General features: G+C 34.9%; 1 protein-coding gene across 3 annotated transcripts in view; it reads right to left on the bottom strand.

Annotated features, from left to right (window-relative positions):
• Window positions 1–297: 297 nt before the first annotated feature.
• HLX (H2.0 like homeobox) overlaps window positions 298–12,728 on the bottom strand; it is a 21,315-nt gene continuing 8,884 nt past the window's right edge. Inside the window, exons 2-4 of one of the 3 annotated variants that reach the window (XM_056563417.1) lie at window positions 12,122–12,301; window positions 10,134–10,348; window positions 298–759 (exon numbers count right to left, since the gene is read on the bottom strand). In XM_056563417.1, the coding sequence (XP_056419392.1) occupies window positions 409–759; window positions 10,134–10,348; window positions 12,122–12,301 (746 nt within the window). In that variant the 3' untranslated portion in view covers window positions 298–408. The remainder of the gene's footprint in view (window positions 760–10,133; window positions 10,349–12,121; window positions 12,302–12,728) is intronic. The other 2 variants (XM_056563418.1, XM_056563419.1) reach the window with 2 other exon arrangements.

Below are 12,728 nucleotides of genomic sequence, written 5' to 3'. Positions count from 1 at the left end.
TTCCCATAATTATTGATCTGAATGTCCACATAATAATGCCAGACCGCGCAGGGCACTTTAAGGAGTAACATCAAAAGAGCAGGGGCTCGAGACCCCTCCCTAGTCAACCTGTGCACTTCCCATTGCCATAGGGGGTTCATTTACTTATAGACAACTTATTGGATTGGTTTCCAGTCCAAAGTAAGTGCAATCACCATTGGGTGCGCTGGCAGGGATAGGTGCAGCCTGACCTGGTGTCCATACGACCACTAAACTGCCCCCCCCCCCCCCCCCCCCCCCATTGATGGTCACTGATGATCCAGCCCATAACATCTTCACAGTGTGTCCCCTTCGGGGGGGGGGGAGAATGACCATCATTCCGAAGACCAGTCTGTCACTCAATGTCCCATCCTTTTCCTTCTGTATAGATTAATGCAGAGGGGGGCTCTGTGGGTCGGTGGTCTCTGGTGGGCAGGGGGCAGCCTGCTGTGTGGTGGAGAGGTCGGTGGTAGAGGAGGATCTGATCACACTGGTCTGCTGGGGCTCAGAGCTTCCACCCTCAGTCCTTTCACTGTCGCTGGGCATCATGTCCAGCAGGTCAGAGTCACTGGAGTCACTGTCCCCTTCAGACCTGTAGGGACTATTGCTCCTGTCTATGTCCACTTCTCCACTACAGGGGGCGTCACACTTCTCGCTGTCTTCCTTCTCTTTATCCTTTTGCGCTTGCGCCTCTTTCGAATGTCTCCATTTCATGCGTCTGTTCTGGAACCAGACCTTCACCTGAGGACACAAGTAACAAAGAATATGCAGTTATTATAAAGGCAACCAAAGATCTGCTAGTGCCTTTATCTGTCTTACTTACTTTAGACCTGTAAAGTTCAAGTATACCAGATTTAAAAAACAACTACAAAGTGTACCAGATTTAAAAACAACTACATAGTATACAACATTTGAAAACAACAACTCCAAGTATACAAGTTTTGGAAAAGAATAACTACAAAGTATGCCAGAATAGAAAGTATACCAAATTTGAAAACCACAACTAAATAGGATAAAAGACTTGAAAACAACTACAAAGTGTACCAGGTTTGAAAACAACAACTACTAAAAAAAAAAGTATTCCGGATTCTAAAGCAACTACATAGTATACTAAATTTGAAAACAGCAACTAAAAATGTTACCAGCTTTAAAAACAAAAACTCACAAAGTATACACATTTTATAAACAACAACTACCAATGGATTTGACAACAGCAAAAGATTTGAAAACAACAACTACAAGTATACAAGTTTTGGGAAAAGAACTACAAAGTATGCCAGAGTAGAAAGCAACTTCAAAGTATACCAGATTTGAAAACAACAACTAAAAATATACTAGTTTTGAATACAACAACTAAAAAGAATACCAGATTTAAAAACAACTACAAAGTATACAGATGTGAAAACAGCAACAAAGTATATACGTTTTGAATACAACTACCAGTCAACATGTTTTAAAAGCAACAACTAAGTACTGTATACCAAATTTGAAAACAACAACTAAATTAGGATACCAGACTTGAAAACAACTACAAAGTGTACCAGGTATGAAAACAACAACCACTAAAAAGTATTCCAGATTCTAAAGCAACTACATAGTATACTAAATTTGAAAACAACAACTAAAAATTATACCAGCTTTAAAAACAAAAACCCACAAAGTGTACACGTTTTATAAACAACTACAAAGTATACCAGATGTAAAAACAGCAACCAAGTATACCCAATTTAATAAAAACTACAAAGAATACCAGATTTTAAAACAAACTCAAAGTATACCGGTTTTGATAACAACTCTAAAGTATACCAGATTTGACAACAACAAAAGATTTGAAAACAACAACTACAAGTATGCAAGTTGTGGGAAAAGAACTACAAAATATGCCAGAATAGAAAGCAACTTCAAAGCATGCCATATATAAAATATACTAGTTTTAAATACAACAGCTAAAGAGTATACCAGATTTAAAAACAGCTACAAAGTATACAAGTTTTGAAAACAACAACTACAAGGTATACTAGTTTTGAATAAAACTACTAGTAAACTAGTTTTAAAAACAACAACTAAATAGGATACCAGACTTGAAAACAACTACAAAGTGACAACCCCTAAAAAGTATACCAGATTCGAAAGCAACTACATAGTATACTAAATATTCAGCTTTAAAAACAAAAACCCACAAAGTATACACGTTTTGTAAACAACAACTACAAAGTATACCAGATTTGAAAACAACAACAAACAAGTATTCCCGATTTAATAACAAGAACTACAAAGTATACCAGATTTGAAAACAACAACTACAAAGTATACCAGTATTAAAAACAATAACTATAAAGTAGACCAGAAGTGAAAATTACTACAAAGTATACAAGTTTTGGAAACAACAACTACAAAGTATAAAAAGCTTTGTAAACAACTACACAGTAAACTAGTTTTCAAAACAACAACTAAAAAGTATACCAGGTTTTAAAACAACTACAAGGTATACCATATTTGAAAACAACAACAACCAAGTATACTCGATTTAATAACAACAACCACAAAGTATACCAGATAACAACTATCAAGTATACCAAAAAAAATTGAAAACATTGGCCCTCATTTACTATTCTAAATCCGACTTGTTTTGTCTGTTTTTTTTGGCGCATCTTTGTCTGCAACATGTCGCAGACATCGTGCGCCAGTCTGCGACAGGATGCAACATTTTTTCCCGACGGACCCGATGTGGATTCTCCCAAACCCGAAAAAGGAGCGTAACCCGACATTTCTGAGCTTTCCCACGTATTTACAAAGGTTTCCAACCCCAATTTGTTGAATTGTTGTGGATTTTTTCCCGAAAACTCAGAGGAGTTGGAAACCAAAACCAACAAAACCCACGTGCGACAAACAGGATGCGACATAATAATAATAAATACCAGGGAAAAAAGCAGTCGGGTAAGATAGCAAGATAGACTTACAACCCGATTTTCTAAGTAAATGAGGGCCAATAACTACACAGTATACCATATTTGAAAACAACAACTACAAAGTACAACTACAAAGTATACTAGTCTTAAAAACAATAACTATAAAGTATACGAGATGTGAAAGTTACTACAAAGTATACAAGTTTTGAAAACAACAACTACAAAGTATGAAAAGCTTTGTAAACAACAACTACACAGTATACTAGTTTTTAATACAACAACTAGCAGTAAACTCGTTTTCAAAACCACAACTACAAGGTATACCAGGTTTGAAAACAACTACAACCAAGTATACTTGATTTAATAACAACAACCACAAAGTATACCAGATAACAACTATAAAGTATAGCAAAAACAAAAAAATAATAAAATAAAACTATAAAGTATACCAGATAACAACTATAAAGTATAGCAAAAGATAAAACAAAAAAAACTAAAATAAAACTATAAAGTATACCAGATAACAACTATAAAGTATAGCAAAAGATAAAACAAAAAAAAACTAAAATAAAACTATAAAGTATACCAGATAACAACTATAAAGTATACCAGATAACAACTATAAAGTATACCAGATTTGAAAACAACAACAACCAAGTATACTCAATTTAATAACAACAACCACAAAGTATACCAGATAACAACTATAAAGTATACCAGATAACAACTATAAAGTATAGCAAAAACAAAAAAAATCTAAAATAAAACTATAAAGTATACCAGATAACAACTATAAAGTATAGCAAAAACAAAAAAAACTAAAATAAAACTATAAAGTATACCAGATAACAACTATAAAGTATACCAGATTTGACAACAACAAAAGATTTGAAAACAACAACTACAACTCCCAGCATGCTCTTTTTCCAGCTTTGGCATGACCCCCGATGCAGGCAGCAGGTGCCTTCCATTTAGCAGTCCCTGGCACGGAGATGAAACACACAGCACAATGCTGGCAGCCTAGCGAGGCTCATTGTCTGATAAAGATCTCCAGGCCGCAATCGTTGCCCAAGGAAGATAAACTCAACGTAACTGGGGCCATTATAGGTCAATATTGTCCCCAGGAGAATGTGATCGCAGCAGCCCTGTAAATATTGTGTATACATGGGAAGGGCCCACAGTGACCTGACCTGAGAAGGTCCTGGAGTAATGGAGGTGCCCCTCATGATAAGATCCCTTCTTATAATGGTGCAGGAGTAGGGCCTGGTGGTGTTACAAGTTTGGGCACCTTCTATAAAGGGGTTACCCCTGTAGGGGAAATTGAACAACACAGATCATGATATTTTTCTTAGGAATGGAGGTTCCTATGTGATTAAATACAATGGTGATGTATGACTGACGAAAGTGGACAGTCCCTTTAAATTTAAAGTAGGGTCCCTCTAAGGCAGTGTTCTCTAACCAAGGTGCCTCGGCTGTCCGGGCATGCTGGGAGTTGCAGTTTTGCAACAGCTGGAGGCACCCTGGTTGGGAAACACTCCTCAAAGGTGATGCATTAATAGGGTCATCCCTTATTTGTGGAGGGAACAGTGCGCTGCTACACGAATAGGGATCGTCTGTATTTCAGCACTGCAGGAATGGGCTCACCCGTTAATTATGTCACACCTAGAAGAATGGGGTCACCTGTTAATGATATTGTATTTACAAGAAGGGGGGGTCCTATTAATGATATCATGTTTACAAGAATGGGGTCACCTATTAATGATATCATGTATACAAGAATGGGGTCACCTGTTAATGATATTGCATTTACAAGAATGGGGTCACCTATTAATGATTTCACACCTACAAGAATGGGGTCACCTATTAATGATATCATGTTTACAAGAATGGGGTCACCTGTTAATGATATCATGTTTACAAGAATGGGGTCACCTATTAATGAAATCATGTTTACAAGAATGGGGTCACCTACTAATGAAATCACACCTACAAGAATGGGGTCACCCATTAATGATATCATGTTTACAAGAATGGGGTCACCTATTAATGAAATCAGACCTACAAGAATGGGGTCACCCATTAATAATATTGTGATTACAAGAGTGTGGTCACCTATTAATGATATCATGTTTACAAGAATGGGGTCACCTATTAATGATATTGTATTTACAAGAATAGGGTCACCCACTAATGATATCATGTTTACAAGAATGGGGTCACCTATTAATGAAGTCAGACCTACAAGAATGGGGTCACCCATTAATAATATTGTGTTTACAAGAGTGGGGTCACCTATTAATGATATCACACCTAGAAAAATGGGGTCACCCATTAATGATATTGTATTTACAAGAATGGGGGTCACCTATTAATGATATCATGTTTACAAGTATGGGGTTACCTATTACTGAAATCACGCCTACAAGAATGGGGTCACCCATTAATGATATCATGTTTACAAGAATGGGGTCACCTATTAATGAAATCAGACCTACAAGAATGGGGTCACCCATTAATAATATTGTGATTACAAGAGTGTGGTCACCTATTAATGATATAATGTTTACAAGAATGGGGTCACCCATTAATGATATCATGTTTACAAGAATGGGGTCACCTATTAATGAAATCACACCTACAAGAATGGGGTCACCCATTAATAATATTGTGATTACAAGAGTGTGGTCACCTATTAATGATATAATGTTTACAAGAATGGGGTCACCCATTAATGATATTGTATTTACAAGAATGGGGGTCACCTATTAATGATATCATGTTTACAAGCATGGGGTTACCTATTACTGAAATCACACCTACAAGAATGGGGTCACTCATTAATTATATCATGTTTACAAGAATGGTGTCACATATTAATGATATCACACCTAGAAGAATGGGGTCACCAATTAATGATATTGTATTTACAAGAATAGGGTCACCCATTAATGATATCATGTTTACAAGAATGGGGTCACCTATTAATGAAATCAGACCTACAAGAATGGGGTCACCCATTAATAATATTGTGTTTACAAGAGTGGGGTCACCTATTAATGATATCACACCAAGAAAAATGGGGTCACCCATTAATGATACTGTATTTACAAGAATGGGGGTCACCTATTAATGATATCATGTTTACAAGCATGGGGTTACCTATTAATGAAATCACACCTACAAGAATGGGGTCACCTGTTAATGATATTGTATTTACAAGAATGGGGTCACCTATTAATGATATCACACCTACAAGAATGGGGTCACCCATTAATGAAATTGTATTTACAAGAATGGGGTCACCTATTAATGATATCATGTTTACAAAAATGGGGTCACCTATTAATGATATCATGTTTACAAGAATGGGGTCACCCATTAATGATATTGTATTTACAAGAATGGGGTCACCTATTAATGAAATCACACCTACAAGAATGGGGTCACCTATTAATGATATCACACCTACAAGAATGGGGTCACCTATTAATGAAATTGTATTTACAAGAATGGGGTCACCTATAAATGAAATCACACCTACAAGAATGGGGTCACCTATTAATGATATCATGATTACAAAAATGGGGTCACCTATTAATGATATCATGTTTACAAGAATGGGGTCACCTATTAATGATATGGTATTTACAAGAAGGGGGTCACATATTAATGATATAACGCCTACAAGAATGGGGTCACCTCTTGCACTCCTACAGGAATACTATTAACCCTTCTTATCTTATAAATCCTTGCAGTACAGTTCGGGTCACCTTACAGGGTGAGTCTGAGTTGAAAAGAAGAGAAATAAAAGCAGAAGTCCAGGTTTTTCTATTCTGGGGGATGGGGTAGGTGATCGGTTCCCCTTTTTGCTCCCTGTATTATGATTTCCCATCACATTGAGCAACATAATAAGATAACCGGAGACTTTCAATTCGTTTTGTGCCTAAATCAAGTTGCTTCACTGCGACCACAAGTGCAGAAGATGTGCTCATCCCTCCTTCATTCATCCTCACATCTCATCAATCTGTTTACAAAGAACAAAAACTAATTTCACTTCCCCTCAATAGAGGATTTCACAAGAGATGATACAGAGGAGATTCTATTTCCATGTAACAGTCGCCTCATCACAGGCACAATACAAACCCCCAAATTGTTCCATTTCCCTATAAATGTAACTGTATCTTATTATTATTTACCCAATAGTCAGATCATCACCACAGGCACATGACTGTCTATATATGAGATAGATAGATAGATAGATAGATATGAGATAGATAGATGGATAGACATGAGATAGATAGATATGAGATAGATAGATAGATAGGAGATAGATATGAGATAGATAAATATGAGATAGATAGATAGATAGAGAGATAGATACAAACAAAGAATAAGTTGGCCAGCACTATTGATTCCAAACTATTATACGGACCTGGCTTACAGGTCCATATAATAGTTTGGAATCAATAGTGCTGGCCAACTTATTCTTTGGTTGTATTACACATACGGGGGAGTGGCTACCTCCATGTTGGTTCTTGCACCCCACCCACCTCTATCAGGTGTATATAAGGTGATTTGGATGTTCCAGATCCTGCAATGCCTGCTGATCTATTCACACAGAGGCATATTCACAGTGTAGGGTCCGTCCCAATGAGGTCACCTTACCGTGGTGGGACGGTCCAAGCTATTTGGCCGCCAAATTGCAAGCTAAGTATCTCACTATTTCATTACTGCACCATAGCTGAATAGCTTCTCATGTTGTATCTATATACTCATGTTTTATCTATATCTTTGTGCTAGCAGTGTGCTGCTGTATTCTCCTGTTGCTAGATAGATAGATAGATAGATAGATAGATATGAGATAGATGGATATGAGATAGATAGATAGATAGATATGAGATAGATAGATAGATATGAGATAGATAGATAGGACCACAGCACATGTAAAGTTCAAATAAAGTGCAGTGTTTTTATTGTTGCTTCGCACTTCATGTTGTAAGGATGCAGCAATAAAAAAAACAGCACTTTATTTCAACTTTACATGTGCTGTGGTCCTTTCTATGGATTGATGCTGGATTCCTTGACCAGGAACCCGATGACGGCGTGCACCATATACGTATTTTACCTGGGTGGATGTGCTGCTTGTTAGGACTTTTTAGATAGATAGATAGATAGATATCTAGGAAGGATGCCGCAGCACACAGAAGATTCAAAAGTGTAAACAGTGGTTTATTCCATGATAATACAAGTTAGCAACGTTTCTGCTGCCAATGCAGCCTTTGTCAAGCACAAAACTGCTTGACAAAGGCTGCATTGGAAGCAGAAACGTTGCTAACTTGTATTATCATGGTATAAACCACTGTTTACACTTTTGAATCTTCCGTGTGCTGCGGCATCCTTCCTAGATGTCTGAATTGCCTTGACCGGGTCTCCACTCGCTGCTTGCACCGCTACCATATTATTGTGGGACGTGCTGCTCTACCTTTTCCTGTGCTGTAGATAGATAGATAGATAGATAGATAGATATGAGATAGATATGAGATAGATAGATATGAGATAGATAGATAGATAGATATGAGATAGATAGATAGATAGATAGATAGATAGATATGAGATAGATAGATAGATAGATAGATATGAGATAGATAGGAGATAGATAGATAGATAGATAGATAGATAGATAGATAGGAGATAGATAGATAGATAGATAGGATAGATAGGAAATATATAGACAGATAGATAGGATAGATAGGAAATAGATAGATAGATATGAGATAGATAGATAGGAAATCAATATTTCAATATAGTAGAAAAAACACAGCACACAGAAAGGTGTCTTCAGTGTAAAGAGGTGCTATTTATTCCATCTTACATTTCGTTAGTCTCACACCTGAAGGCCTGGAGATGGTGGTGTGTGACTACCGAAACCTTGCACTTTTTGTATATCTTGCTAAAGATGGAATAAATAGCACCTTTTTGCACTGAAGACACCTTTCTGTGTGCTGTGGTTTTTTTCTACTATATAGATAGACAGATAAATAGATATGAGATAGATAGATAGATAGATAGATAGATAGATATGAGATAGATATGAGATAGATAGATAGATAGATAGATAGATATGAGATAGATAGATATTAGATAAATAGATAGATAGATATGACATAGATAGATAGATAGATAGATAGATAGATAACCAAAGAATAAGTTGGCCAGCACTATTGATCCAAACTATTGTAAAAACCTGTCTTACAGGTGCAGGCTGCTGGGCTAAATATACAGCAACAGGAGAATACAGCAGCACACTGCTAGCACAAAGATATAGATGAAACATGAGTATATAGATAAAACATGGGTATATAGATAGAACATGAAAAGCTATACAGCTGTAATGCAATAAATGAAGATATGAAACTATGAAAATATGAGGTACTTAGCTTGCAAATTTGGCGCCAAATAGCGTGGACCGTCCCACCACGGTAAGGTGACCTCATTCTGGGACGGACCAGAATGAGGTCACCTTACCGTGGTGGGACGGTCCACGCTATTTGGCGCCAAATTTGCAAGCCAAGTACCTCATATTTTCATAGTTTCATATCTTCATTTATTGCATTACAGCTGTAGCTTTTCATGTTCTATCTATATACCCATGTTGTATCTATATACTCATGTTTCATCTATATCTTTGTGCTAGCAGTGTGCTGCTGTATTCTCCTGTTGCTAGATAGATAGATAGATAGATATAGATAGATGATAGATAGATGATAGATAGATATGAGATAGATATGAGAGAGATAGATAGATAGATATGAGATAGATAGATAGATAGATAGATATGAGATAGATATGAGAGAGATAGATAGATAGATATGAGATAGATAGATAGATAGATAGATAGATAGTAGTCAAGTAGAAGCAGTGGCACTCCAAGCTGGTGAAATAAAGTGATGTCTTTATTTACTCCAAAGTGAGTCAGGCACCCGTTCACCTTTATCGCAGGAGTGCTGCTTCCCTCCTCTACTAGATAGATATATAGATAGATAGATGATAGATATATAGATAGATATGAGATAAATAGATAGATACATATGAGATAGATGATGACAGCTTCCTCATCTCTTCATGTCACATTATCTGCAAATCTCATTTATTTAGCATTGTAATATTGGTATCGCCTGTGTATACCACCCAGTGCCGTCTTCTTACCTGGGCATCGGTGAGGCCCAGCATGGCCGCCAGCTGCTTCCTGTCAGGCTTGGTGACATACTTCTGCACCTCAAACCTCTTCTCCAGCCCTTTTCTCTGCAGATTGGAGAACACGGCTCTGGACCAGGACCTTTTCCTCTTGTAGGTCTGGGGCATGGTGTCCTTGGTGAGCACTGCATAGGGGCCTGAGGGGAGGACACAACCAAATTCAGCCTCTGTAGGCCAGTATAGCCAGTAAGCATTTGTATAGGACCAACACAGTGTTATTTATAAACATTATATGATATATACAGTGTAAAACAATCATAAAATACAATATAATGCACAGACACACTAAAAAAAAAAATAATCTAATAATATAATCCAATGGAATATGATGTATATTAGTGTTTTCCAACATGAGGATCACCAGTTGTTGCAAAACTACAACTCACATCATTCCCTGACAGCCGAAGGCTGTCAGGGAATGATGTGAGTTGTAGTTTTGCAACAACTGGCAACAAAAGAATAATGTAACGTAAAATGCAATACAAAATATTGTAGGAAAATATATAAACAACATAGTGAAACAACAAAAATATAAAATATTCCCTTACTATATAATGAATCATATATATATATATATATATATATATATATATATATATATTTATAAAAGTTATAATATAAGACAAACAATATAAAATATATAACTTAATATATAACTAATTATACTTAGATTTAAAAAAAAGTTATAAAATATTATAGCACAGAAAAAATATTAAATATTTACTTAACATATAATTATATAAAATTATAAAATTAAATTGATCATATTTTTTTTTTAAAGCTATAATATAGCAGAACAATAATATAAAATATTCCCTTAATATATAATTTATTCTATTTATATAAAAAAAGGTTATATTGTAAAATAACACAAAAAAATATAAAATATGAACTTAATATATAATTATATAATCATATTTATATTTAAAAAAAAAGCTATAATATAATGTAACACAATTAAATATTAAATATTGACTTAATATATAATCCTATTTATGTTAAAAAATACTATAATATAATGTAACACAATACAAATGTTAAATATTTATTTAATATATACCGTAATCAGATTTATATTTAAAAAAAAGCTATAATAAAATGTAACACAATAAAAATATGAAATATTTATTTAATATATAATCAGATTTATATTTTAAAAAAAGCTGTAATATAATGTAACACAATAAAAATATTAAATATTTATTTAATATATAATCAGATTTATATTTTAAAAAAAAAGCTATAATATATTATAACAATAAAAATATTGAACATTTACTTAATAGATAACGATATAATCATATTCATATTTAAAAAAAAGCTATAATATAACACAATTAGAATATTAAATAGTCACTTAATATAAAATGATGAAATCATATTTATATATAAAAAAAAGCTACTTAATAGATAATGATATAATCATATTCATATTTAAAAATAAAGCTATAATTTAACACAATAAGAATATTAAATAGTCACTTAATATATAATGATGTTATCATATTTATATATATTTTTTTTAAAGCAATAATTTAATACGACACAATAAAAATATTAAATAGTTACTTAATATATAATTCTATAATCATATTTATATTAAAACAAAAAAGAAGTTACATTATAATCTGGGACAGAATGTGTAAGAAATAGGGCCTCAAAGTGTTCTAAAATACTTAATGTTCTTAGTAAAACTAAAATAACTATGGTGATACAGGTTTGGGGAGGAATCAGGGATATACAGTGGTTAAAGGGTTAATTAATAGTTGATACAAATATTTAATAAGTCAGATTTGATTGGCTCTGTCAGTTACTTGTGGATACAATGTAACACATGGTAACAGAGCCTTGCCTAGGGCAATGTGGAGGGCCTAAGAGAAGCAATAAATGGGTTAATGATTTAGTAGATTTCTTACTAATGATAATAGGGAGAGTAGTACCTGGGAAGGTGTCCTGGAACTGCTGCTGCACTGAGCCCCTCTGGTTTGCATTTAGCTGCCCCAGGATTGAGGAGGTCTCTGTAAGGGGCTCTAGGGAGGCGAAGAACTGCCCGGCTGTGGACTGCATGTGGGGGGCATGGACCCCTGATTGGCGGCCTGAGCTGATTAGGGAGGTCAGATCTGTGGTCAGAAAGGACAGAGCTATGTTATAGGCTGAAGCTAAGAGCCAAAATAGAAGTAACATGTACTGACTGTAACCACTCAGCCCAACAACCCCCTACACTGGACACAACACTCACATATATGTATATACCTAGCATGTTGTGTATGGAATCACTGAGAACCTAGGTATAATACTGTATATATATATATATATATATATATAACATGTTCTGTATGTAATCACTAAGACCCCCAGATATAACACTCACATATATATATATATAACATGTTCTGTATGTAATCACTAAGACCCCCAGATATAACACTCACATATACAGTATATATATATATAACATGTTCTGTATGTAATCACTAAGACCCCCAGATATAACACTCACATATATATATATATATATATATATATATATATAACATGTTCTGTATG

The sequence above is a fragment of the Hyla sarda genome, chromosome 3, assembly GCF_029499605.1.
Source record: "Hyla sarda isolate aHylSar1 chromosome 3, aHylSar1.hap1, whole genome shotgun sequence".
Lineage (NCBI taxonomy): Eukaryota > Metazoa > Chordata > Amphibia > Anura > Hylidae > Hyla > Hyla sarda.
This window is presented reverse-complemented; position numbering and strand designations above follow the sequence as displayed.